The sequence below is a fragment of the Telmatherina bonti genome, assembly GCF_933228915.1.
Source record: "Telmatherina bonti genome assembly, chromosome: 20".
Classification (NCBI taxonomy): domain Eukaryota; kingdom Metazoa; phylum Chordata; class Actinopteri; order Atheriniformes; family Telmatherinidae; genus Telmatherina; species Telmatherina bonti.
Genome location: NC_136618.1, coordinates 6,167,522 through 6,193,197, shown reverse-complemented (window position 1 = coordinate 6,193,197; position 25,676 = coordinate 6,167,522). Strand labels below are relative to the sequence as shown.

Below are 25,676 nucleotides of genomic sequence, written 5' to 3'. Positions count from 1 at the left end.
TCAGATTTACCTTCATGACAACTGTGGGTGAGTCATATTTTTATAACTCCTCCATTTAGATGTTAATAAATCTTAATTCTCAATTCTGCATAATTTGGGGCGTGTCCTTTTGATTGACAGTTACCGGCTGCAAGAGGACAGAGTGTTGCACAACCGTGCAACACCTTAGCTTTCTTGTGCCTCCCCCCATTAGCAGGTTAGCTCTGGTTTAGCTCGGTTAGCTGGTTAGCTCTTAGCTACAGGCGGGTTGGTGGTTACCGGATGTCAATCATCCACCCCCACCCTCACAACCCCCCCTCAGCTCCACCTCTTTGTCCATTCATGCATTTTCCCAGAGTGACGGAGCATCTTTGAGGTGGAAGACATTCCCAGAACCCCCTCAGCTCCTGAACCGGATCAGTCCGAGTCGTTAGCTGTTAGCGTTAGCATGTAGCAACATCTCCGGCAGACTCGGGTGAACTTTGGCGACTGGCGGCAGATTGATGCAGCTGCAGGAACTGCTGCTAATATCTGAGGACCAGCACGTGAAGAATAAAGTCCGGGGTGACCTTTAGACTGCCAGAAGGACAAAACCGTCACATTGCAGCCGGATTTTCTCCAAATCTGTAAAAGTCTAAATATCTGAGACAAGGGAATCTGCGTCAGAAAAGTTCAGATCTGTACGTATGCGGCGGTGGGCGGGGCTTCTATTTCTATGCAGAGGGAGGGGCTGAGGGGTTTCTAAATGTTCTCCTCACGTAGAGGAGCACCAAGTTTACCTGTTCGTTACCAAGAACACCTGCTTTTACAATGCAAGCATTAAAAACTATAAACACTATGACTTTAACAACAGGATAGGACAGTGTTCCTCCTCCAACGCACTTGATTCTGATTAATGACCTTCTTCATCATGTTTACTTCATTCAGATGTGTTGAAGTAGGCTCATGTCTGAAACGGGACTGGGAACACTGGTATGTGTGGTTTTCAGTCACAGGTCAAACAGATGATTTTAAGCGTACTACACCTTTAAACCGCTGCAGATGTTTATCCTGCTGTCATTTAATCCAACATAAACAGGTTAGTTGTTTTCCTGAGAGTCTGTCCTTCCCACTTCTTCGTTTCTCTCGTGTTCAGCAGACGTTGGACGCAGTGACGGAACGCCCTGCCTGACCTTGGCGGTTGTTGTGCCGACAGGTTTCTACGACGTGCTGTAATCATGTGGAAGTACTTAAAGTGCTTCCTCGCCAGAGTCTCGTGGTGGATTCAAACCATCCTAATCTAGTCATTTTCAGTGGATTATGCAGCTGATTGAGGGCAGAACGCCGAACCTCCCACACATCACGGACCACTCTCTCTTCACACGTCTGCATGGTTTATTTGCATTTAGTTCATTCATGCATGAACGTGTGTTTCTTCCTCTGCATCTCCATCTCTCTGACCTTCGCTTATCAGTCGGGGAGAAGAGGCATTGTGTTGACAAGCTTACACTTAAGCTGTCACCTAAAGCTAATAATATGGAGTCCAAGGCCACTTCCTAACCTTCTATCCTGGTCTCAGCCCGTTGCTGAGGACCTAATCCAGTCAACTCCACCATAATGCTGTAATTACAGACCTTAAGCTGCTGCATCCTGCCCCAGGCACAGCTCACCTCTCCAGATACTTTCATTAGCCTCTCACATCCACACAGATCCTCACCTAATGCAGACGCTTCCACGTCAGCCTCAGCGTGTTTCAGGAGTTCGCAGAAAAACTTTCGAAACAGGACAAACAGGAAACCAGAGCAGCAGGTGTCGCCCCCTAGAGGCCGCTGCAGCAGCGGACGTTTACAGCACAGTGAAGCCGTGACTTTTACATTCCTGTGTTCTCTGCAACACACCTTTTAGACAAAGGTTCAACACACTCGTCACCGTATAAAATAAGCTGAGAGCCGCTGTGATCGATTCCTTTTGAACATCGGAGTCCATTTTCTCCTTTTCTTCCAGGTTATGAGGAGCGTTTTCTCCAGAAATGAAACGATGAGTTCCCGCGTACTTTCCTGATTTAATCATTTCCTTTAGTGGTGACATTAAATCTCTTTAGGATGAAAATGTGACAAATAATGATGCCATCATGGATCATTGTGGATTTACCGTACAGCAGGCTGTTCAGCTCGGTCCTACAAGCGCCGCCACCCTGCAGGTTTTCACCACGTCCTGCAGCAACACACCTGGCTCAAACTAATGAGTCGTTGGGCAGAATTTTGTTTTACATTTTTATTTAATTAATTCATTTATTGATTTTATTTATGTTTATCTTATTACAACACATCTGACTCCAATTAATAAGTAATTGTGCAGAATTTTTTTTTTTTTACATTTTTTTAAATTAATTAATTTATTCATTTATGTTTATTTTATCAACACACCTGGCTTAAATTAATGAGTAATTGTGCAGAATTTTTTTTACCTTTTTACTTATTTATTTATCTTTCTATTTATTTATTTATGTTTATGTTATTACAACACATCTGACTCTAATTTATGAGTAATTGTGCAGAACTTGTTCAGCTGTTGGATAGGTGTTTTTAAGCAGGGATACAATGAAAACCTGTAGCGCTGCGGCCCTTGGGACCGAGGTAGCCCAGCCATCTAGAGTCTCTGAATAAACACTACATCTGGATTGTAAACCTCCTGGACGGATAGAAACGCTGGAAAACCTCTGGAGACCAGCTGGAGGGTCACATGACCATCCCAGTTCCACACAGCTGGTCCTGAGACGGTGGTGATGATGATATCAGCGATGGCGTTCAGGCATCTTGCAGAACGTAAAGGGTTAAGAGAGCACTGTGTGCATGTGAGAAACGAAGGTTAACATCGTGTGGATGTTGTTCTGTGTTTGTGTGTACGTTGCTCAGCAGCACGAGGGCTTTTCACACAGCAAAGCAAGCACTTCACCTCCACAGTCCTCCACCGTGCTCAAGCAGTCCACTCAGCTTCCAGATTCAATATATTACTGTCTGAATTGCTGCTATTGAGTTTCCCCCGCCGCTTGTAAATGAGTTATTCCTCAGAGAGCCGGCTGGGAACGGAGGCCAGCAGTGCTCGGGTTGCATCTCTCCTGCTCTGCGATGGGCTTCCTCTCCGCTGCAAACTGCATTTCCCAGAATGCAGCGCTCTGAACGGCTCCAAACACATCATGAGAAACAGACTTTCAATCTTCCCATATTAAGCTGGGGAGGGGGATGCTAAGACTTGGCCCTCTTCTCCCCCTGCTGCATGTTGTGGGCAGTTTTAAGGTCTCTCCCAGCAGGACTCAGCTCAATACTAATAAAACCATAATTTACTGGGCCGAGACGCTGACTGATAGCTCTCTGTAGCTCCATCGATCAGCCTGGAGAGCATCTTTTGTTATGGCCAGCCACTTCCTTCCCCCTTGTCTCTTTGCATAAAGCTCCTCTTGGTGAGTCGCTGCGACGTTATTGGGATGGATTACAAACAGGCCTCTCTGCATGCCAAGAGATAACTTCTGTGCTTTTTCATTTCAGGAATAAGCTTTCCTCACAGAGTTAACCGAGTTACGGAGAGTCCTTATGATGCAAAAAATGCCAAAGGAAAAAATGAAGACTGCAACTCATTTCATTTATTTCTCTGCTTCTTGATATTTATAGTAAAACTGTGGTTCAGCTTGTTTCATCCCTTACAGCTAATTTCTATATTAATAGATCAGACTGACTGGCATTCTGACCATGATACTATTTCTGAAACCAAATCCTTTTACTTTTTATTTGAAGCAGCAAACCGGACGATGCCAGCTGCAAATGTTTAAAATGCTCCACAGGTTTACCTGCATTAGCGTTAGCCATGCTAATGCTGGGCTGTGAGCTGTAATAAACCACGTCTGAAGAACATAAAAAATGAATCCAGTTTAATTTTTTTACAGAAGTATTTATCAGATAACTCCAAAGTAAATCAAATGCTAAATCTGCAGCTGCTTAACAATCTAAACATAAAGAAATGTCTGTATAATTTGTCTTCTTTAATTTTTAAGGTCAAAGGGAACGTGCTGAAAGGGAAGCAGGGTGTATGTAAATAATCTGGGATAGTCTGACAGCGAACAGACAGATTGTGGTCTGCAGCATCAGCTCAGTGAACTCGTGTCTGCTGAAGGATCCTGACCACAGAAGCTGCTGTTCATTCCGGCCGGAACGCCGTGCAGCTGATTGGCAACAAGTTTCTGTTCAGTTTGAAGATCCTACAAACAGGACTGTTAGTTGGGAATGTTGAAAACGCTCTAAAGGTTTGTCTGCATTAGCATTAGCATTGCTAACATTTATCAAGTTACACAGGCATATCTGCATTAGGAGTAGCATAGCTAATGTTTAAAATGCTCCACAAGTTCATCTGCATTAGCATTAGCATAGCTTACGTTTAAAAAGTTTCACTGGTTTATCTGCATTAGTGTTAGAATAGCTAACATTTATAAAGTTCCACAAGCATACCTGCGTCAGCATTAGCATAGTTAACATTTAAAATGTTCCTAAGGTTTACCTGGTTTAGCATTAGCACAGCTAACGCTTAAAATGTTCCACATGTATACCTACATTAATATTAGCATAGCAAATGTTTGAAGTTGTCTAAAGGCTTACCTACATTAGCACAGCTAACATATAAAATGTTCCACTGGGTATAACTGAAGAGCTGAATTGAAGCTCGGTGGGCGGTTCCTACCATCACCATCTTGGCAGGGACACGCGTGTCGTCTCACCCGGACAATACAAATATGGGCAAAGAGGTGGAGCTGAGAGGGGGGCTGTGAGCGTCATGATGGATGATTGACATCGAGCGAACTCCGAGCTTTCTGTAAATAAGAGCTAACCGAGCTAACCCGGAGATAACCCGGAGATACCTCCGTTAGCTAGATAACTAGCTAACGGAGGTAAGCAGGCTAAAGCTAAGTCACGTTGTTAACCGGCTAAAAACCGCGGTTGTTCTATGTTCTTCTGACTTGAAGCGGGAGATCGGGTACCTGTCAATCAAAAGGACACGCCCCCCAAATATGCCGAACTTCGAGATTAAATTACTTTTAAACGGGCGAGTTAGAAAAAAATTCACTCCCCCCACAGTTGTCATGAAGGTAAACCTGACCTGTTAAACCTAAAATGGATTTTTGTACCAGGCTGTAAACATGTTTATTTCTGCTGCAAACATGTTTATTTCTGCTGTAAACATGTTTATTTCTGCTGCAAACGTGTTTATTTCTGCTGTAAACATGTTTATTTCTGCTGCAAACATGTTTATTTCTGCTGTAAATGTGTTTATTTCTGCTGTAAACATGTTTATTTCTGCTGTGAAGTTGGTCTTTTTAACATGGGAGTCTATGGGGATTTGCTCTGTTTTAGAGCCCCTAGTGGATGAAGGGGGAACTGCAGTTTCTTTTAACCACCGGAGGTTGCTGCTTGGAGCAACGCAGGCAAAGCCATTTGTTCGTTGGGTCTGAACCCAGTTTACAGCTGCAAGAAAAGAATTTAATCAATACTTTCCACAAGACTTCAGAACTTTTGAAAGTCCAGACTCGTGTCATACTGGTTTAGAAATCCCACAAACCAGCAACCTTTCCAGGAACGTCGGCGTAGAAAAATATTTCACATGTATGCAGGCTGATAACAAGCTGGATGCTCCCTCTCCTCTTTAGTCTGCAGGACACGCCGTCCATGCTGTCCACAAACTATTCCACATCTTCATCCAGGTTTCCACTCAGAACATTTTAAATGAGCTTTGGTCCAGAGAAGACGGCGTGTTTCTGGATCCTCTTCACATATGATGGAGCTTTAACCTGCATGAACTGGGTTCACACTGGTTTCTGGAAGCTTCCTGAGTCCATGCACTGGTTTCCAGTAGAGAATCATGTCTGCTGTTCATGCAGAACATTACCAGCATCCTGCCTGGTCCCAGCACACAGAGATTCCTTCTAAATCTTTCTTTTCATGACATTATAGACTTAAGGTGGTGGATTTTCAAAGTCAGACGACCATTTTTCTCACACTGTTCTACAGTTTTTATATCCAGTTAGTCTCAGACTAGTGAAGTTCTGTCCATCTTTCCATCTGTAAGGCTCCTTTCCTCCCAGGTCATCTTACTGACCTGTTGCCAGTTCGTCTGATTGGTTGTGAAAAGTTCCTACATTTTGATTTTCCAGCTGATTGTTCCTCCTGTTGCTGCTTTTTACAGACGTGTTGCTGCATCAGATTTTCTCAGTTTCATCATCTGATATGTTGTTTATGTTCTGCTGGGAATTAAATATGACCCGTTTTTATTTCCACTTTGCTGGAAGCGGCGTTGCAGGGGGTTCGGGGTTAACAGAAAAGAAGCAAACCCGGCGAGTCCGAGGATGAAACGGGCATCGTGGTATCATGTTAACTCCCACCCCTCCTTCACTCCTTATTTCACCCTTTCATCGTCATCATGTTGTAACGAGGCCGTCACGAAGCAGTGATGCTGATCCGCTCCATGAAAACCTCGTGGCATCACAGCAGACGCATGTTGACCTGATGTGTGTTGCAGTAAAAATGAGACAAAGTGGAACTCATAGAAACGTTCCTCAGGTGACTCAATGCACCGGTCCAGCGGCAGTTTCGTGTCCCACATGGTATTTACATAATTGGGGTTGCTGGACTGGAAAGTCTTTAAAGTGCCAGAAGACGGAATGTTTTACATAAAGGCTTTACATTTATGTCTACAGGCAGTTCTGACAGAAAGCTCTGCTGAGACAAGCACAAAGTAAGTCAGAATGTCTTTAGTTCTCTACTGTGGAGAAGTCCAAAAGAGACGTGTAGCTATGGAACCAAACCACAGACATCGTACAAGCTAACGTCAGACACTCAGATGCAGAAGAAGAATATCGTCATGACTGCAGGAGCTAAAGTCAGAAGACACCGAAACAAGTTCCAAACCGAGTTCATCAACAGCAAAGACACGAGGCGCTGTAGTCCGGAAGATGTTAAGAGATAGCAGGAGGCAGCCATGCTAACATGTAGCATAGCAGGGATGCTAACATGTAGCATAGCAACAATGCTAACATGTAGCATAGCAGCGATGCCACCATGTAGCATAGCACCGATGCTAGCATGTAGCATAGCAGCAATTCTCACATGTAGCATAGCAGTAATGCTAACGCGCAGCATAGCAGCAATGCTAACATTTAGCATAGCAGCAATGCTAACATTCAGCATAGCAGGGATGCTAACATGCAGCATAGCAGCAATGCTAACATTCAGCATAGCAGGGATGCTAACATGTAGCATGGCAGGAATGCCAACATGTAGCATAGCAGCGATGCCACCATGTAGCATAGCACCAATGCTAGCATGTAGCATAGCAGCAATTCTCACATGTAGCATAGCAGCAATGCTAACGTGCAGCATAGCAGCAATGCTAACATTTAGCATAGCAGCAATGCGAACATTTAGCACAGCAGCAATGCTAACATGCAGCATAGCCACATGATGGGAGAAACCTGGCTAAAAGACTCCAAGCATTACTTTAATAATTTCTGGGATTACTTTTTCCAGGATTACTTTACTCCTTTTAGGATTACTTTAATAATTTCTGGGATTACTTGTTCCGGGATTACTTCAGTCAATATCTTCTGCTTTCCGCTGACGGAGCTTCTCTTCAGGAGGAACCCACATTGACCGTCTTCCAGGTGAACTCCCCCGGACACAGAAACACGTATGTGGATTCTGACACGTATGTCATGCTGTCACACGGCTTCCTGTCGGGAGAAGATTCTTCATGCCGTCATCGTTGCTGTGAAGTTCTTCTTCTTTCATCTCGGGTCGTTCCAGGCTGGAAACCTCTTGAAGACACGTTGTGACGCCGTCTCCACATGCAGTAACACGCGTGTTGGGTAAACAGGCGTGTTTTGTCTGCGTGTTGCCCTGGCAACCATCCTGGCTAGAATTCTGACCTGGATCAGATGATGTCATCATGACATCATCCAGATCCCGGGACGTCAGTGCGGAGGGACGAGCCACCAGATTAACGTCAGTAAATTCTTCGTGTCACGTGAAAAAGAAGCCTGACAGCAATCCTCAGCAGCGGATCACAAGACTCGGAACACGCAGCGGATCCAAACATTCCCTGCAGAATTACTGCTCCATTAATTCATTTGTCAAACTCATGACGGGGTTTTCATTTATTTATAGAACTCTAAACACAGACGGAGAAATTATTACATGTGACCAATCATATGTCCCGACTATCTGGGCCAGAGCTGCACTTCTTCACACGGAGACCCGGAACATTACCGTTTTCTGCCTCGGAGATGACGGTGTGTCTGCAGCAGCATCTAGACCGGATCATCTGGACCGGATGGTCTGCAGCAGCATCTAGACCGGATCATCTGGACCGGATGGTCTGAAGGAACATCCAGACCGGATCATCTGGACCGGATGGTCTGCAGGAACATCCAGACCGGATCATCTGGACCGGATGGTCTGAAGGAACATCCAGACCGGATCATCTGGACCGGATGGTCTGCAGGAACATCCAGACCGGATCATCTGGACCGGATGGTCTGCAGGAAAATCTAGACCGGATCATCTGGACCGGATGGTCTGCAGGAACATCCAGACCGGATCATCTGGACCGGATGGTCTGAAGGAACATCCAGACCGGATCATCTGGACCGGATGGTCTGCAGGAACATCCAGACCGGATCATCTGGACCGGATGGTCTGCAGGAACATCCAGACCGGATCATCTGGACCGGATGGTCTGCAGGAACATCTAGACCGGATCATCTGGACCGGATGGTCTGAAGGAACATCCAGACCGGATCATCTGGACCAGATGGTCTGCAGGAACATCCAGACCGGATCATCTGGACCGGATGGTCTGCAGCAGCATCTAGACCGGATCATCTGGACCGGATGGTCTGCAGGAACATCCAGACCGGATCATCTGGACCGGATGGTCTGCAGGAACATCTAGACCGGATCATCTGGACCGGATGGTCTGCAGCAGCATCTAGACCGGATCATCTGGACCGGATGGTCTGCACGAACATCTAGACCGGATCATCTGGACCGGATGGTCTGCAGGAACATCTAGACCGGATCATCTGGACCGGATGGTCTGCAGCAACATCTAGACCGGATCATCTGGACCGGATGGTCTGCAGGAACATCCAGACCGGATCATCTGGACCGCATGGTCTACAGGAACATCCAGACCGGATCATCTGGACCGGATGGTCTACAGGAACATCTAGACCGGATCATCTGGACCGGATGGTGTTCAGGAACATCCAGACCGGATCATCTGGACCGGATGGTCTGCAGGAACATCTAGACCGGATCATCTGGACCGGATGGTCTACAGGAACATCTAGACCGGATCATCTGGACCGGATGGTCTGCAGGAACATCTAGACCGGATCATCTGGACCGGATGGTCTGCAGCAGCATCTAGACCGGATCATCTGGACCGGATGGTCTGCAGCAGCATCTAGACCGGATCATCTGGACCGGATGGTCTGAAGCAGCATCTAGACCGGATCGTCTGGACCGGATGGTCTGCAGGAACATCTAGACCGGATCATCTGGACCGGATGGTCTGCAGCAACATCTAGACCGGATCATCTGGACCGGATGGTCTGCAGGAACATCCAGACCGGATCATCTGGACCGGATGGTCTGCAGGAACATCCAGACCGGATCATCTGGACCGGATGGTCTGCAGCAACATCTAGACCGGATCATCTGGACCGGATGGTCTGCAGCAGCATCTAGACCGGATCATCTGGACCGGATGGTCTGCAGCAGCATCTAGACCGGATCATCTGGACCGGATGGTCTGCAGCAACATCTAGACCGGATCATCTGGACCGGATGGTCTGCAGCAGCATCTAGACCGGATCATCTGGACCGGATGGTCTGCAGGAACATCCAGACCGGATCATCTGGATCGGATGGTCTGCAGCAGCATCTAGACCGGATCATCTGGACCGGATGGTCTGCAGGAACATCTAGACCGGATCATCTGGACCGGATGGTCTGCAGGAACATCCAGACCGGATCATCTGGACCGGATGGTCTGCAGGAACATCCAGACCGGATCATCTGGACCGGATGGTCTGCAGCAACATCTAGACCGGATCATCTGGACCGGATGGTCTGCAGGAACATCTAGACCGGATCATCTGGACCGGATGGTCTGCAGGAACATCTAGACCGGATCATCTGGACCGGATCATCTGGACCGGATGGTCTGCAGCAACATCATACCGGATCATCTGGACCGGATGGTCTGCAGGAACATCTAGACCGGATCATCTGGACCGGATGGTCTACAGGAACATCCAGACCGGATCATCTGGACCGGATGGTCTGCAGGAACATCTAGACCGGATCATCTGGACCGGATGATCTGCAGGAACATCTAGACCGGATCATCTGGACCGGATGGTCTGCAGGAACATCTAGACCGGATCATCTGGACCGGATCATCTGGACCGGATGGTCTGCAGCAACATCATACCGGATCATCTGGACCGGATGGTCTGCAGGAACATCTAGACCGGATCATCTGGACCGGATCATCTGGACCGGATGGTCTGCAGCAACATCTGGACCGGATCATCTGGACCGGATGGTCTGCAGGAACATCTAGACCGGATCATCTGGACCGGATCATCTGGACCGGATGGTCTGCAGCAACATCATACCGGATCATCTGGACCGGATGGTCTGAAGGAACCTCTAGACCGGATCATCTGGACCGGATCATCTGGACCGGATGGTCTGCAGCAACATCTGGACCGGATCATCTGGACCGGATGGTCTGCAGGAACATCTAGACCGGATCATCTGGACCGGATCATCTGGACCGGATGGTCTGCAGGAACATCTAGACCGGATCATCTGGACCGGATCATCTGGACTGGATGGTCTGCAGCAGCATCTAGCGGTCTCTAACATCCGGAGAGGAGACGGTTGCCAGGTAACTGGTTGAAAACATGGAGGATGAGCCAAACAGCACGTTTGCAGTGAACCTCCTCACACATACCGACTAACAGCTGGTTAATCGCTACGTTTCTACATGTCACCACACAGTTTGTACGAGCATCAAACCGGAATGATCAACGTAAAATCTGACGGTGACGAGACGCGTCCTCTCCATCTTCAGAGTACCGACGTTCAAGACTATGAACCAGTTTTTAAACTGTTAACTGGGAAGAAAATACCAGTTATTATCAACAACACACTTCATACTGGGGAGGAGCGATACCAAAATGTTTCCTGTCGATACCATCCTGCAAGTTCATGAAACTTCTTCTTAGATACCGATATCGATACTGATATCAACATTGATACTGATATTGATGCTGATAGACATTGATATTGATACTTGATACTGATATTGACACTGAGAGCAATATTTGATACTGATATAAATACTGATATCGACATTGATACGGATATTAATAGTGATATTGCTAGTGATATTGATACTGATATCAATACTTGATACACTGATGAACATTTATACTGATATCGATACAGATAACCATTGATACTGATATTGATATTGCTAGTGATATTGATACTTATATTGATGTTGTTACTGATGTTGAGACTTGATAGTAATATCGACAATTATATCAATACTTGATACTGATATCAATGCTGATATTGTTGCTGTTACTGATATTGATACTTATATCAATACTTGATAAAGGCTCTGCACATGTCCACTTAACACACATTGATCTGAATCAGGTGCGTTGCAGCAGGGAAAACCTGGAAAAGCTGCAGGGCAGCGCTCCTCCAGGACCAGGATGGTGATCCCCGCTTCATGTCGTCGTTTACAGTATTTCCCTTTTCTTAAATTTTATTTGATTTGAAACTCTGATGAGCAGCGATTTTATAGCAGCAGCATGACGGTGGAGTTCTGCAACGTTAGCCTGACACGCCGAGCGGTGTGTTCATGACCACGCCTCCACCACACCGCCTTCCCCCGCGGCGGTTTAACATCTGCAGCGCGTGCTGCTGGTCTGCATGGAGGAGAAAGCAACTCCTCCAGATGAACTCTTCTTTTAGCCGAAAGGTGAAATTGATGCAGTTTTCCTGCTGTGCGGTGGCCTGAATAGGCTGCCCCCCCCCCACACACACACACCGCCGCCGCCCCCCCACCTCGCTGCACTGGGCCGTGCTGCGAGGCGCCTTCTCCTGCAGACAGTGATGGATCTGATTCATTTCACTGGTGGCTTCCAGTGCTCTCCCCCATTCTGCTGGGTGACAAACTGGTGCTGGCTCCTCATATACCTGTCTGACCAGTGGAGCAGAGCTGGGGGGGGGGGGGGGGGGGGGGGGGGTCCAAACTTAACTTCCAACTTCAGAGCATACATTCTTATCTGGAATAAACACGCTTCCGACGACCTTCCCTCCCATTTAAACAACAGATGGGGAACAACCCCCCATGTCTGCACCAGTGTTCCCACCTTCCTGCCTGCTGGGGGGGGTCGAGGTCGACAGGAGAGTGACTCGGGTGACAGAACTCGCTGCACCTGGGGGGCTGAGCGTTCCGGGAGGGACACGTGTCTGTGGACGTCTGGGGGGGGGGACGTCTGGGGGGGTGATGCAAAGGTTCAGACATACAGCTGTGTTGCCATGGTGATGCAGGAGCCTGATGGAGGAAGTGCATGAAGCAGGAGGTGGCTGACGATGCTTGGGGGGGGGGGGGGGGGGGGACAGCTCCAATCAGAAGCAGCGAAACGCAGATCTGGCTTCCACGTAAAACCTGATTCTTCCTCGTTTGCGACGACTTCGGCGTCAGAACGAACGTTTACACTCCACATTCCCGCCGGCGGAAACATCAGCCGAGCCGCGCGACGCCGCCCGTTATCTGTCCATCTTCCGGGTTCGCGCCGCAGGGCTGTCAATCATCACCCACTGAAGAGATGCTCAGAGATGCTATCGAGCTCCACTGTGGACTGGAAAAGGAAAATAAAAGGCTGTGAAATGTCAAACAGGAAATGGGACTGTTAGAAGATCTGCATGCTGATAGAAGCTCCACAGATATGCTGAGAGCTGATACCGGGACCAACTGCCAGGTGGGAGGGGTCAACCATCAACCAATCAGGGGAGAAGCAGCGCTGAAATCCTTCATTTGCATCCAATATCTTCTCCATCACATTATTTATATTCCAGCTGCTTCCATGATGCTACAGATGTTTGGTACTGGTGGAAGGTCTGGACTGCAGCAGACCAGTTCTCCTGTTCCACCATCAGGATGTGGTTCAGCATGGTCCTGGTGGACCAGTTCTCCTGTTCCACCATCAGGATGTGGTCCAGCGTGGTCCTGCTGGACCAGTTCTCCTGTTCCACCATCAGGATGTGGTCCAGCATGGTGGAAGGTCTTCCCTGAAAGAGACGTTGTCTGGATGGGAGCAGATGTTTCAGCATTGATGGAGCTTCCCAGATGTGGAAGCTGCCCACGCCATCGGCACTAATGCAACCCCATCCCATCAGAGATGCAGGCTGATAACAAGCTGGATGCTCCCTCTCCTCTTTAGTCTGCAGGACACGCCGTCCATGCTGTCCACAAACTATTCCACATCTTCATCCAGGTTTCCACTCAGAACATTTGAAATGAGCTTTGGTCCAGAGAAGACGCCGTGTTTCTGGATCCTCTTCACATATGATGGAGCTTTAACCTGCATGTGTGGATTTCAGCCTGAACTGGGTTCACACTGGTTTCTGGAAGCTTCCTGAGTCCATGTACTGGTTTCCAGTAGAGAATCATGTCTGCTGTTAATGCAGAACATCACCAGCCTGGTCCCAGCATACAGAGATTCCTTCTAAATCTTTCTTCTCATGACATTATAGACTTAAGGTGGTGGATTTTCAAAGTCAGACGACCATTTTTCTCACACTGTTCTACAGTTTTTATATCCAGTTAGTCTCAGACTGATGAAGTTCTGTCCATCTTTCCATCTGTAAGGCTCCTTTCCTCCCAGGTCATCTTACTGACCTGTTGCCAGTTAGTCTGATTGGTTGTGAAAAGTTCCTACATTTTGATTTTCCAGCTGATTTTGCTCCTGTTGCTGCTTTTAACCAACATGTTGCTGCATCAGATTTTCTCAGTTTCATCATCTGATATGCTTTTAATGCAGAACATCACCAGCATCCAGCCTTGTCCTGGCGTACAGAGATTCCTTCTAATTCTCTGAGTCTTTTGATGATATTAATTTGATCTTCAAAGCCTGGGGAACATTTCAGACCCAGTTAGTCTCAGACTGAAGAAGACCTGTCCATCTTTCCATCTGAAATGCTCCTGCATGTCACTGGCCTGTTGCTAGGTAACCTGATTAGTTGTAAATGCTCCTTTAAATGCGACTTTTTTCAGCTTTTTACAGACGTGTTGCTGCATCAGAGTCATATTTTACATCAGAAACGTCTCTGTTTCATCATCTGACATGATGTTTATCCTCTGCTGGGAATAAAATATGACCTGATGAGGTTCATAAATCATTAAAAACTGTGATTTGTAATGAATACGGTGCCCTAACATTTAGAACCAAACCGTTGGTTACGTGCTGTGTTCGGTGATTTATTGATCACTCTGCAGGAGGCTGACGGCGGTCGTCACGTCTCCTCTGGATCAGCCGCTTTACCTCGCCGTCTCTCGCCATGCGCCGCGCCACGATGAGCTGAATCATCCCCCGCTTGTTGCCCTCCACCGACATGGATGTGCGCAGCGTCTCCATGGCGTCCTGGTTGGTCTTTTCCAGCAGCTTCTCTCCGTTGACGGCGATGAGCTGGTCGTTGACCCGCAGGCGACCGTCCTGCAGAGAAAACAAGCGATGCGGTTCATGAAGATGTTTTAGTTGCTTCTATTTTCAGAAATCACATGAATTCCAACATGATTAATATCATTATGTTTAACTTATTTAGAAACTGTTCAGATTTAAACGTCTGATGGTTTCTGGCTTTACAGGACACAGCCTCACGCCTTCGCCAAACGCCGCTGTGATGTCATCGCACGGTGAAGCTGTACTCACCTTGCTCGCGGCACCTCCATTGATGATGGATTTTACAAAGATGCCCAAGTCAGCCTGGTTCTCCTTGGAGCGGTTTCCCTTGACGCTGACCCCCAGACCTGCCGAGCCCGAGTCATTCAGGGGGATCTCGAAGGTCATGAACATCTGTCTCGTTCCGTCGCGCGTCAACAGCAGGTCGTCTTCCTCTTTCTAATGTAGGCGAGGAAAAACAGATGGCTTTACGTCAGAGGAGACGTTCAGGTGGAACTCAGACATGAAAACACAGAAACCCAGCAGAGAAAGTCAGAGATGAGAGTCTGATTAGTTCTTTTGTTGAATGGAGGCTCATGTGGAAGGAAAGTGGACGTGTGGGATGAGCAGCAGAGGTTTGGTGCCCCATCGATGGCTCACCCAGCATCATCTTCATCCCACCAGTAAAAGTCTCACTGGGTGTCACATCACCAGGATGATATTCCACCAAAACCACTTCATGCTCCTTCCTTCTAAAGGTTCACACAGCAGTGGTCCACTTCGCTCCCAGACTTGTGCAGAACTTCTGCCAGTCACCGTTGGAGTTGAGTCAGGCGTGTTTCAGCAGGGAAACTGCTATCACTTGCATCACTTCCTGATGGAGAAGATGCTGGTCTATGTGAGGTAGTGGGGTAGACTGGGAACTGGTCCTACACATGTCCAGATTCCAGAGAAAAGTCGGGCCGATGAAGGGCAGCCGTGACAGTTTCTCATGAGCACAAAGCACATAATCATCTCTCCTGCTCATCCCACACACACACCCAACTATGATATTTATTCCTGATGAACACAGAAATTATACACCAAACACTCATTTACTGACCTTTTCTGCTGTTTAAAGTCAAAAAACCTGAAGAAAAAGCAGCAAACATCTGGACGATAACGTAACTCACTTGGCAAAGTTGGTAAAGTGAAGCTGAAGCCGGCTGATGCAGCACAACAGAAAGACACAACGGTGAATAACAGAGGAGGCATGTTAACGACAGCAACACACAGCAACAAGTCAGGTAAACAGAGGCGAGCAGGAGAGAAAGGACTTCCGACAGACCCGTCGAGTGTATATAAAAGATGGGCGGAGCCTCCGTGACGTCACCCGTAGGTTTCTGAAGAGCTGAATTGAAGCTCGGTGGGCGGTTCCTACCATCACCATCTTGGCAGGGGCATGCGTGTCGTCTCGTGGAGGTGGAGCTGAGAGGGGGGCTGTGACGGGGGGGGGATGATTGACATCGAGCGAACTCAGAGCTTTCTGTAGCTAAGAGCTAACCTAGCTAACCCGGAGATAACAGGAGCTAACCAGCTAACGGAGATAAGCGGGCTAAAGCCAGTTGACTTAACCAGTTTTAGCCGGTTGTGAAAACCGTTAACCGGCTAAAGAAAGCGTCTTGAGATGGCATTGCCGTGATTTGACGCTATATAAGTAAAGTTTAATTGAATTGAAAAACCGCGGTTGTTCTATGTTCTTCTGACTTGAAGCAGGAGATCGGGTACCTGTCAATCAAAAGGATACGCCCCTAAATATGCCGAACTTCGAGATTAAATTACTTTTAAACGGGCGAGTTAGAAAAAAATTCACTCCCCCCACAGTTGTCATGAAGGTAAACCTGACCTATTAAACCTAAAAGGGATTTTTGTACCAGGCTGTAAACATGTTTATTTCTGCTGTAAACATGTTTATTTCTGCTGTAAACATGGTTATTTCTGCTGTAAACGTGTTTATTCCTGCTGTAAACATGTTTATTCCTGCTGTAAACATGTTTATTTCTGCTGTGAAGTTGGTCTTTTTAACATGGGAGTCTATGGGGATTTGCTCTGTTTTGCAGCCCCTAGTGGATGAAGGGGGAATTGCAGTTTTATACACCAAACCATGTGTTATAGACCAAACACATGGAGAACCGTCTAACGGATCTGTTTCCAACCAACTTTATTTATCAGCATTTTTAAAACAACAAAGGTAAACAGAAGTAAACAAAACCAGATAAACAACACAAAGACCTAAACATCAATCATCTCAATCCAAAACGAGTCCCCTGATAGTGAGGTTCTGATCCGGATGGGAAGCAGGTCGACCTAGGTGTTGCAGCATTGACGGGTCAGACCGACCCACCCTGAAACGGACCGCGAGCCAGTGTGGAGAAGCGGAAACGGCGTTTACGCGTCCTCGACCAGAATCAAGATGCAGGCGGGACGTCCACCTGCAGCTGTCTGGTCTCCATGACAACAGCACGAATCAGCTTGTCAGAGTCCGAAACCGTAAAGAATAGTTTGACCTTAGAGAGGACTGACAGCTGGAAGATGCTCCGAGGACTGAACTTATCTGCTGGTCGGGTAAAAACATCCGATCTAGTGTCACTCAGAAGATTTCAGCTGCTTTCAGCAAGACGTCAGCTCCTCGTCAGCTTCAGGAACCTCCCTATGAGACCTCCAGACCAGCTGAGGAGCTGCGGTTCTGGGGACCTAAAGGGGAGAGTCGTCTGCATAATGGCGAAGACAGACCTCATGCTTCTGCAGCACGAAGCCTAGAGGATGAGAACTGGACCCCACAAGAGGAGAAGAGTCTACGTTGAGTCTTCGTGTCCTCATTCAGCCTGGACCTGAGGAGTCGACGGTCGCTGAACCTGACAGAACTGAACCAGACGACGGTCCAGAGTCTGGTTTTAATTCTGGAACAGAACCGCTTCCATCATCTGTGACTAACTCAGCGCTGTGAAACACCTCTGCTTGCTTCCTGCTAGATGCTTCTGGAGCTGCGTCAGAAAAACGGCTTTCAGAGGAACGGCGGCTTTCAGACCCGCCTGACATTGGGATGCACAGTCGGGTCCGTTCAGCGCCCCTCTTCCCTGGCAGTTCAGACAGAAGCAGATCAACCTGCGACTCCTTCCAGCTTCATCGCAGCATGACGGGGATGCACTTCCTGTTTCAGCACCAGGACGCTGTCTCAGGCAGCAACGGAGGGATGGCTGCTGGCCATCGGATGCCCTGGCCAGGTGAGTGCCGGTCCCAGCTGCTGGGAGACAGGCTGAACCAGTCCCAGCTGCTGGGAGACAGCCTGAACCGCAGAGAAAAGAGGAAGATAAAGCGTGCAGTGTGTGGTTTCTGCAGCTGGAGGGCTTATTAGGAAGCAGTGGTGCATTCAGGTGGAGGCTCCTTTCAGCACCTTCTGACTGAGCCCCTATTCTCCACACGGTGGATCTGCTGGTACAGCTCTCCAGCTGGGCTTTGTCTGCGACGGGACGCTTCAGTCACTTCAGACCCCTGGAATGTGTTTCATCATGCTGCCTTTCAGCACCTCGGCGATATCGCAGACATCAGCGGCTACTGTCAGGAAACGACCCGTTTCAGGCGGACAGGAGGCCCGGCACAAAACAGGAAGAGAATCTGCTACTCTGGGTGAGAACAGTGTCCAGATCCAACCCTCATCTGGAGTTTCTAAAGACAGCCGCAATGCTGAGCTGCACGAGCTGGCTGTAATGTCCATCACACACACAGCGCGTCCCGTCGAGGAGGTGTGTGTGGCTGAACGAGCTTGTGTGTCAGTAAACATTTATCTTCCATCGTTTCATTTAAGATACTTAATCTAAAAACAGCTGATGGAGAGTCTGCACATGGAAATGATGACGGAATCACCGTCTGATGTGCAGAGGGAACGCGGAGCATGACGGGAACCAGCGCTGCCAGCCAGGAACGCATCGGTCAGGCGGCTGGATGGACCTCGTTACGCCTGCTGAACTCACAACGAGCGTGGGCCTAGCGTGGGGTGAGCACGGGCCGAGCGTGGGCCTAGCATGGGCCTAGTGTGGGGCAAGCGTGGGCCTAGCGTGGGCCAAGCGAGGGCTGAGCGTGGGCCAAGCGTGGGCCTAGCGTGGGCCAAGCGAGGCCTGAGCGTGGGCCAAGCGTGGGCCTAGCGTGGGCCAAGCGAGGGCCTAGCGTGGGCCAAGCGAGGCCTGAGCGTGGGCCAAGCGTGGGCCTAGCGTGGGCCAAGCGAGGCCTGAGCGTGGGCCTGAGCGTGGGCCGAGCGTGGGCCAAGCGAGGCCTGAGCGTGGGCCAAGCGTGGGCCAAGCGTGGGCCAAGCGTGGGCCTAGCGTGGGCCAAGCGTGGGCCAAGCGTGGGCCAAGCGTGGGCCTAGCGTGGGCCAAGCGAGGGCCTAGCGTGGGCCAAGCGAGGCCTGAGCGTGGGCCAAGCGAGGGCTGAGCGTGGGCCTAGCGTGGGCCTAGCGTGGGCCTAGCGTGGCCCGAGCGTGGGCCTAGCGTGGGCCTAGCGTGGGCCTAGCGTGGGCCTAGCGTGGGCCTAGCGTGGCCCGAGCGTGGGCCTAGCGTGGGCCTAGCGTGGGCCTAGCGTGGCCCAAGCGTGGCCCAAGCGTGGGCCTAGCGTGGGCCAAGCGTGGGCCTAGCGTGGGCCTAGCGTGGGCCAAGCGTGGGCCTAGCGTGGGCCTAGCGTGGCCCAAGCGTGGGCCTAGCGTGGGCCTAGCGTGGCCCAAGCGTGGGCCTAGCGTGGGCCAAGCTTGGGCCTAGCGTGGGCCTAGCGTGGGCCTAGCGTGGGCCAAGCGTGGGCCTAGCGTGGGCCAAGCGTGGGCCTAGCGTGGGCCTAGCGTGGGCCTAGCATGGGCAACTTTTTTGCAACTGTAGCGACTAGCTGAGCGGTTGTTGAACAACGAATGGACATATCGACGCCAGTGGTGGAAGCTGCATTACCAGCAAACTGTCTCCTCTCTACAGTCAGGGAAAAATGTTATGGCTATTTTACAGCTTTAGCCCTGCAGGTTTTACATGTTTCCCTGCTCCAACACAGTTGAATAAATTGCTCCTCAGCAGCTAGTTATCATGTTCTGCTCGGCCACGTTGACCCAATGCTCTGATCCAGGCACTGCAGGAGGAAACATGTAAAACCTGCAGGTCGTTGGCCGTCCAGGACTAAAGATCCGTGCTGGAACAAGATAAAGGGTAAAGCATGTGCTTCTTAGTCCTTTAGGTATCCTAACGTAGCCATGGAAGCATGCAGGTAGCAGACTCTTTACAAGTAAAAATCACCTGCAAAAAATCTCTTAAACATTCATGATCCATAAAAAGGTTGTGATTATTAAAATGATTAAAATCAGAGTTAATGGACAATCGCATTAACGCCGAGTGGCTTTAATATCATTATTATCTCCTTAACTCAAGTATCCAACTGCTTGTTCCAAATGTCACAAAAAAAGCCCGTCTAACCTGCTTTTCTTTCTGAAAGCTCCTTTCTTACTCGGCTCCATTATTTCATTAAGTTCCTATTAATTAACAACAGCAGTGAGCTGGCGGCCAGCATCAGTGGCAGGAGAGCGCAGGAGTGGCTGCAAACCGGAGGAAGCTTTGCAGACCTGCAGGTCCTGCAGCCTCTGGATGGTCCGCTTGGATCGTCTGCAGGTTTTTCTGCTAGAAAAGCTTCGGGGAGACGCGAGCCAAAAGAAAGAGCGAATGAATCACAATTACCTCCATTCACACAGAAGCCACTTCTCTGCACATCAATGCCTAAAACAATTAACACCGCTCAAATCTTTGTTCCCCACACGGCCAATTCGGTGACATAAAGGTCACTGGAAATGAATTTAGAAGAGCTAAAAGAATCAGCCATGGGTGTAATTACAAAAGAGCTGCAGGACTGATAAGTGTGGAACACTAAATTCAACATTTTCTGACAAAGACAATGAATATTTAACACATCTCTTTAAAGATGCAGGTAGAATGAGAGCAAAACGTACTGCGAAGGGCTAAAAGAGGCGCTGCAGGATTTAGTCCAGATTTATGATTAAATGTAAACATTTCCAGTTCCATCTTTCTGACTGGACAGTTTGTACTGCACACGTGTGGAAATGTGCACGCATGTCCATTTGAAACACCTGCTAGTTAATCTGATCGCCATGGGGATTTTATAGATCCATTATAGAAGCCCGTTACAGCTTCTGGCGGACTCCCCCTGCGGGAAGAGGCGTGTCGCTACAAGTGGCCTTTTAACAAGTTGTTTGTGGACGCAGCACGGCGCGCAGAGCCGCAACGTTGCGGCGGCACCAACAGCAGCGGCATCGTTACAGCAGAGCTGCTGAAAAGTGCTAAACGTCTGCAGGCGGCTCGGACGGAACAACGTTATTGGGCTGGGGTTGTCACCTCAGCGTAGCGGCGCCTCAGCGAGCCGACGTAGCGGCGCCTCAGCGTAGCAGCGCCTCAGCGTAGTGGCACCTCAGCGTAGCGGCGTCTCAGCGTAGCGGCGCCTCAGCGAGCCGACGTAGCGGCGCCTCAGCGTAGCGGCGCCTCAGTGAGCCGACGTAGCGGCGCCTCAGCGTAGCGGCGCCTCAGCGTAGCGGCGCCTCAGCAAGCCGACGTAGCGTCGCCTCAGCGAGCCAACGTAGCGGCGCCTCAGCGTAGCGGCGCCTCAGCGAGCCGACGTAGCGGCGCCTCAGCGTAGCGGCGCCTCAGCAAGCCGACGTAGCGGCGCCTCAGCGAGCCAACGTAGCGGCGCCTCAGCGTAGCGGCGCCTCAGCGTAGCGGCGCCTCAGCAAGCCGACGTAGCGGCGCCTCAGCGAGCCAACGTAGCGGCGCCTCAGCGTAGCGGCGCCTCAGCGTAGCGGCGCCTCAGTGAGCCGACGTAGCGGCGCCTCAGCGAGCCGACGTAGCGGCGCCTCAGCGTAGCGGCGCCTCAGCGAGCCTCAGCGTAGCGGCGCCTCAGCGTAGCGGCGCCTCAGCGAGCCGACGTAGCGGCGCCTCAGCGTAGCGGCGCCTCAGCGAGCCGACGTAGCGGCGCCTCAGCGTAGCGGCGCCTCAGCGAGCCGACGTAGCGGCGCCTCAGCGTAGCGGCGCCTCAGCGAGCCGACGTAGCGGCGCCTCAGCGAGCCTCAGCGTAGCGCCGCCTCAGCGTAGCGGCGCCTCAGCGAGCCGACGTAGCGGCGCCTCAGCGTAGCGGCGCCTCAGCGAGCCGACGTAGCGGCGCCTCAGCGAGCCTCAGCGTAGCGGCGCCTCAGCGTAGCGGCGCCTCAGCGAGCCGACGTAGCGGCGCCTCAGCGTAGCGGCGCCTCAGCGAGCCGACGTAGCGGCGCCTCAGCGTAGCGGCGCCTCAGCGAGCCGACGTAGCGGCGCCTCAGCGAGCCAACATAGCTGTCTGGTCAACATGAAGCAGAAAAGAATGGTGGAAGAGATGCGTTTCCAGATTTCTGTCGCTATGGCAACACGCAAAGCTTTTATTAAACTCAGTCATCTGTTATTTCAAAGATGTGTTTTTAAGGATAAAAAGAGGAAAAAGGTTTTATTCCTTCCAAATTGTTCTGAAAACAGAGGAAGCCGTTTAGCGGAGCCAAACTTTCCTCAAGTTTTACCTCTGAGTGACTTAGGAAGAAACTTAACAGCGTTATATTCCTGCAGATGTGTCGCAGCGAACAGAGTCATTATGGAAGAAGTGTGGATGTTAAGCAATGACTCATCTCCTGGAGCTGTTTGCAGGTTTCTACTCAGGCGATACTTCCTGCTGTCGGAGAAATAAACTGCTTAAAAGACTCCGATGGAAGACATTGTCTTTTGCACTTTATCAGTGAGAGTTGCAGCACATTACATCATCCCTGCTAGGATACAAGAAAAAGCATTAGTCTGACAGACATCTAATTATATTAAGTCCAGAGATGTTGCTTTTGGCATGGCGGCAGATCCAGAGCTGCAGATAGCGCCCTTCATCACCGCGGCGATGAAATAAGCCAAAATGTTTAAATCATCAGGAGTCCGGAGCAATAAAAGATGCAAACCAGGAGAGTTTAGGAGAAAATCAGACCTTTTAGTTTGAACCTGAAACTCAAAGCAACGTCCCACCATCTACTGAGGACAATATCATCTACAGATGTAGAAGAAATCTCTGTATGATGGGGACAAGGCTGGAGTAGTGCAGGAGCAACAAAAACCATGAAAAGTGACTCCACTAGCGGCCTAACAAACAAACACGTACAAAAACATCACCTCAGTGGCGGACATGGTAAATTCTGCTTTTTCTTTTCTGCTGGATCCCAAACACAAAGCTGGCTCCGGACTAATGCTCAGTTTTCCATATTTATGCTAATTTTCCTTTGCTTTTTCCACATAAAGGTGCATCAGCCTTAAAGGTTGAACTCCTCCTCCGTTTCAAATGAGGAAGATGAATCATCTACTGAGGAATGAATAAACGAAGGAGGACGACTGAACTTGGCTCTGACTCAACAGATCTGTATATAATTTAGCTGCTTCCAAAGACGAGGGGACTGGGTTTTGTTTGCCTAATATCAATTCATTTCTCCCTCTACCGACTCGGTAAATGGATCTCTGCAGCAAGAAATCAATACAGCTTCATAAGTCACTTCTTGCCTTTCAACTTTAATGCAAGCAGATCATGAATGGCAGCCTCAGCGCGGCGCGGCGCGGCGCGGCGCGGCGCGGCGCGGCGCGGCGTGCACAACAAGAAGCAGCGGGAAAACACGGGAATCCATGCAAACATTACGGACTTTAACTGAAGAAACACCACCTCTCCACCTCTAAATGTGTGTTTTCCTTTTCTAAACGAGTGCATGTGAACGTTCCAGCCTGCCGTACAAACAGCCAGGGAGGACATAAAACCAGGCCACTTATGAAACGGACCATTACTCTGCTGTAATTGTCACCAATATTCTCCCACATTTGTCTCCGCTGTCCGAAGCATTCGCACGGGACATAAATCCCTCCGTCACATCAATCAGAGGCTGGAATTAATTGTGCAATTAAGCTTGTCGTTGCTTGGCAGATCCAGCTCCTAATGGATCAGCGACAAGTGTGATATGATCATAAAGAGGGGGTTTTAATGTAGTGTTTAATTGCTCTGATGTGGTCGTCAGCGCTGCGACTGAGGCTTCACAAGCCCATTTATCCTCCCGTCTGACTGGACATAAAACACGCCGGTCATGTGGGGTCAGAAGACCATGTCAGGGCATGTAGAACAACCTTATCACGCTTCACAGACATTATGTCCTGCATTAATTCACATCAACTTTATTTATATTGCGTCAAATCACGGCAATGCCATCTCAAGACGCTTTACAGACAGAGAAGAAAACATAGTTAAAGCCAGTTCATAACAGCCTATATAAGGAAACCAACAGATTGAGTTGGAGGTCCAACTCCATCTCCCATCCTGAGCAAGCACACTGGCGACAGTGGGAAGGAAAAAACTCCCTTTTAACAGGAAGGGATTATATTTCACATGAAGCAACATGAGCGTCTCGACCAGGGTTCGGCAACCCAGAATGTTGAAAGAGCCATATTGGTCCAAAAAACCAAAAACAAATATGTCTGGAGCTGCAAAAAATGAAAAGCCTTATATAAGCCTTATCATGAAGGCAACACATGCTTTATGTATCTATATTAGCTATATTAGCCTACTATCAACATGACTAAGATGGCTACAAATACATAATGAGCCTGAATGATAAAATGTTTATTTTCCCTGCAGCGCATCCTGTAGAGAATGACGCACCACGTGACGACTCTGTTGTACGATGCCGTCTCATGTTTAACTTCATTAATATATTAATGAGTTATGTTTCGTTGCATTGATGAAATTAAAATAATGCAATAAAGAAATCTGATTTTTTTTATGTCATTTTTATTTTGAGAATTCGAAAAAAAAACGCAGCCTGCATTTATAAAAAATAAACCAATAAATCAAATGAATAGTTTGATTTCTGTCAAGCAAGTCAGTGCGAGGGTAAAACGCATCCTCTTCTCTTTAGACACGCAACCAACGCAGCTATCCTCCGACCTGAGCACCGTTACCACGTGTCATTCCACATATATACTGACAATAATCAGAAATCATCTTATAAAAACATCCACTTTGTTACTCAGTCTGTGTCTATGAAGGATGATGTTCTTCCCCGTTTAATGTGACTTCTGTTGTCGGACATCACTGGTCAGTTTCTCAACATGTAAGATGTAACTTGTGCTGAATTAATGTCCTTGATTTGCTGATCGGTGATGTTGCCGCCATTTTAATGGTCCTTTCCTTCACTGTCTTAGCGGAGAGGGGCATGTCTCTGATTTTCTGTATCATCTCGGTTTTGTTTCTGAAGTCTGGAAATACGTGTCCTGATATGTTGATGACTGACTCCTTCATGTAGTCACCATCTGTGAACGGTTTTCTACGCTTTATTATCTCCCGGGTTGCAACTAAACTTGCAGCAGTAGTGGAGTTTGGAGATGCAATCCACTTAAATCTATTTTTGCGCTCCTCTAATTTCTCCAGAAGTGATGCAATCGCACTTTTTGTGTCACTCCCAACTGGGTACTGGCTGCAAATGTAGCATGCTTTCCCTGGAAATGTCTTTCCACATGACTCTTTTTGTTATTTGACAACTTCTCGCTACAGAGCAAACATTCAGGCAATCCTTCCGCATTGGCAATGACTGCAAATGATTCGGTCCAAGAAACGTTGAATCCTCTGTTCTCCTCGGTTATTTTTCTCTTTTTCCCTTTGGGATCCATGTCCCATCACACAGCCCCGGTTTGTTTACAACGCCACCTGCCTGGCATCCCGCCCTGCTGATAGGCTACGCGTGTCGCAGGCGATGACGCAAATCTTCCTTGACAGAAATGTTAGAATTTAATATTTATTCTACACATTTTTACAGCGCTGGAAA

General features: G+C 48.8%; 1 protein-coding gene across 1 annotated transcript in view; it reads right to left on the bottom strand.

The window, feature by feature from the left end:
* LOC306770681 (partitioning defective 3 homolog) overlaps positions 1-25,676 on the bottom strand; it is a gene marked incomplete at both ends in the record, with an annotated part of 372,575 nt that overhangs the window by 111,316 nt on the left and 235,583 nt on the right. Inside the window, 2 exons of the mRNA XM_079259581.1 lie at positions 14,583-14,806; positions 15,023-15,211. Coding sequence (XP_079115707.1) covers positions 14,583-14,806; positions 15,023-15,211 — 413 coding nt within the window. The remainder of the gene's footprint in view (positions 1-14,582; positions 14,807-15,022; positions 15,212-25,676) is intronic.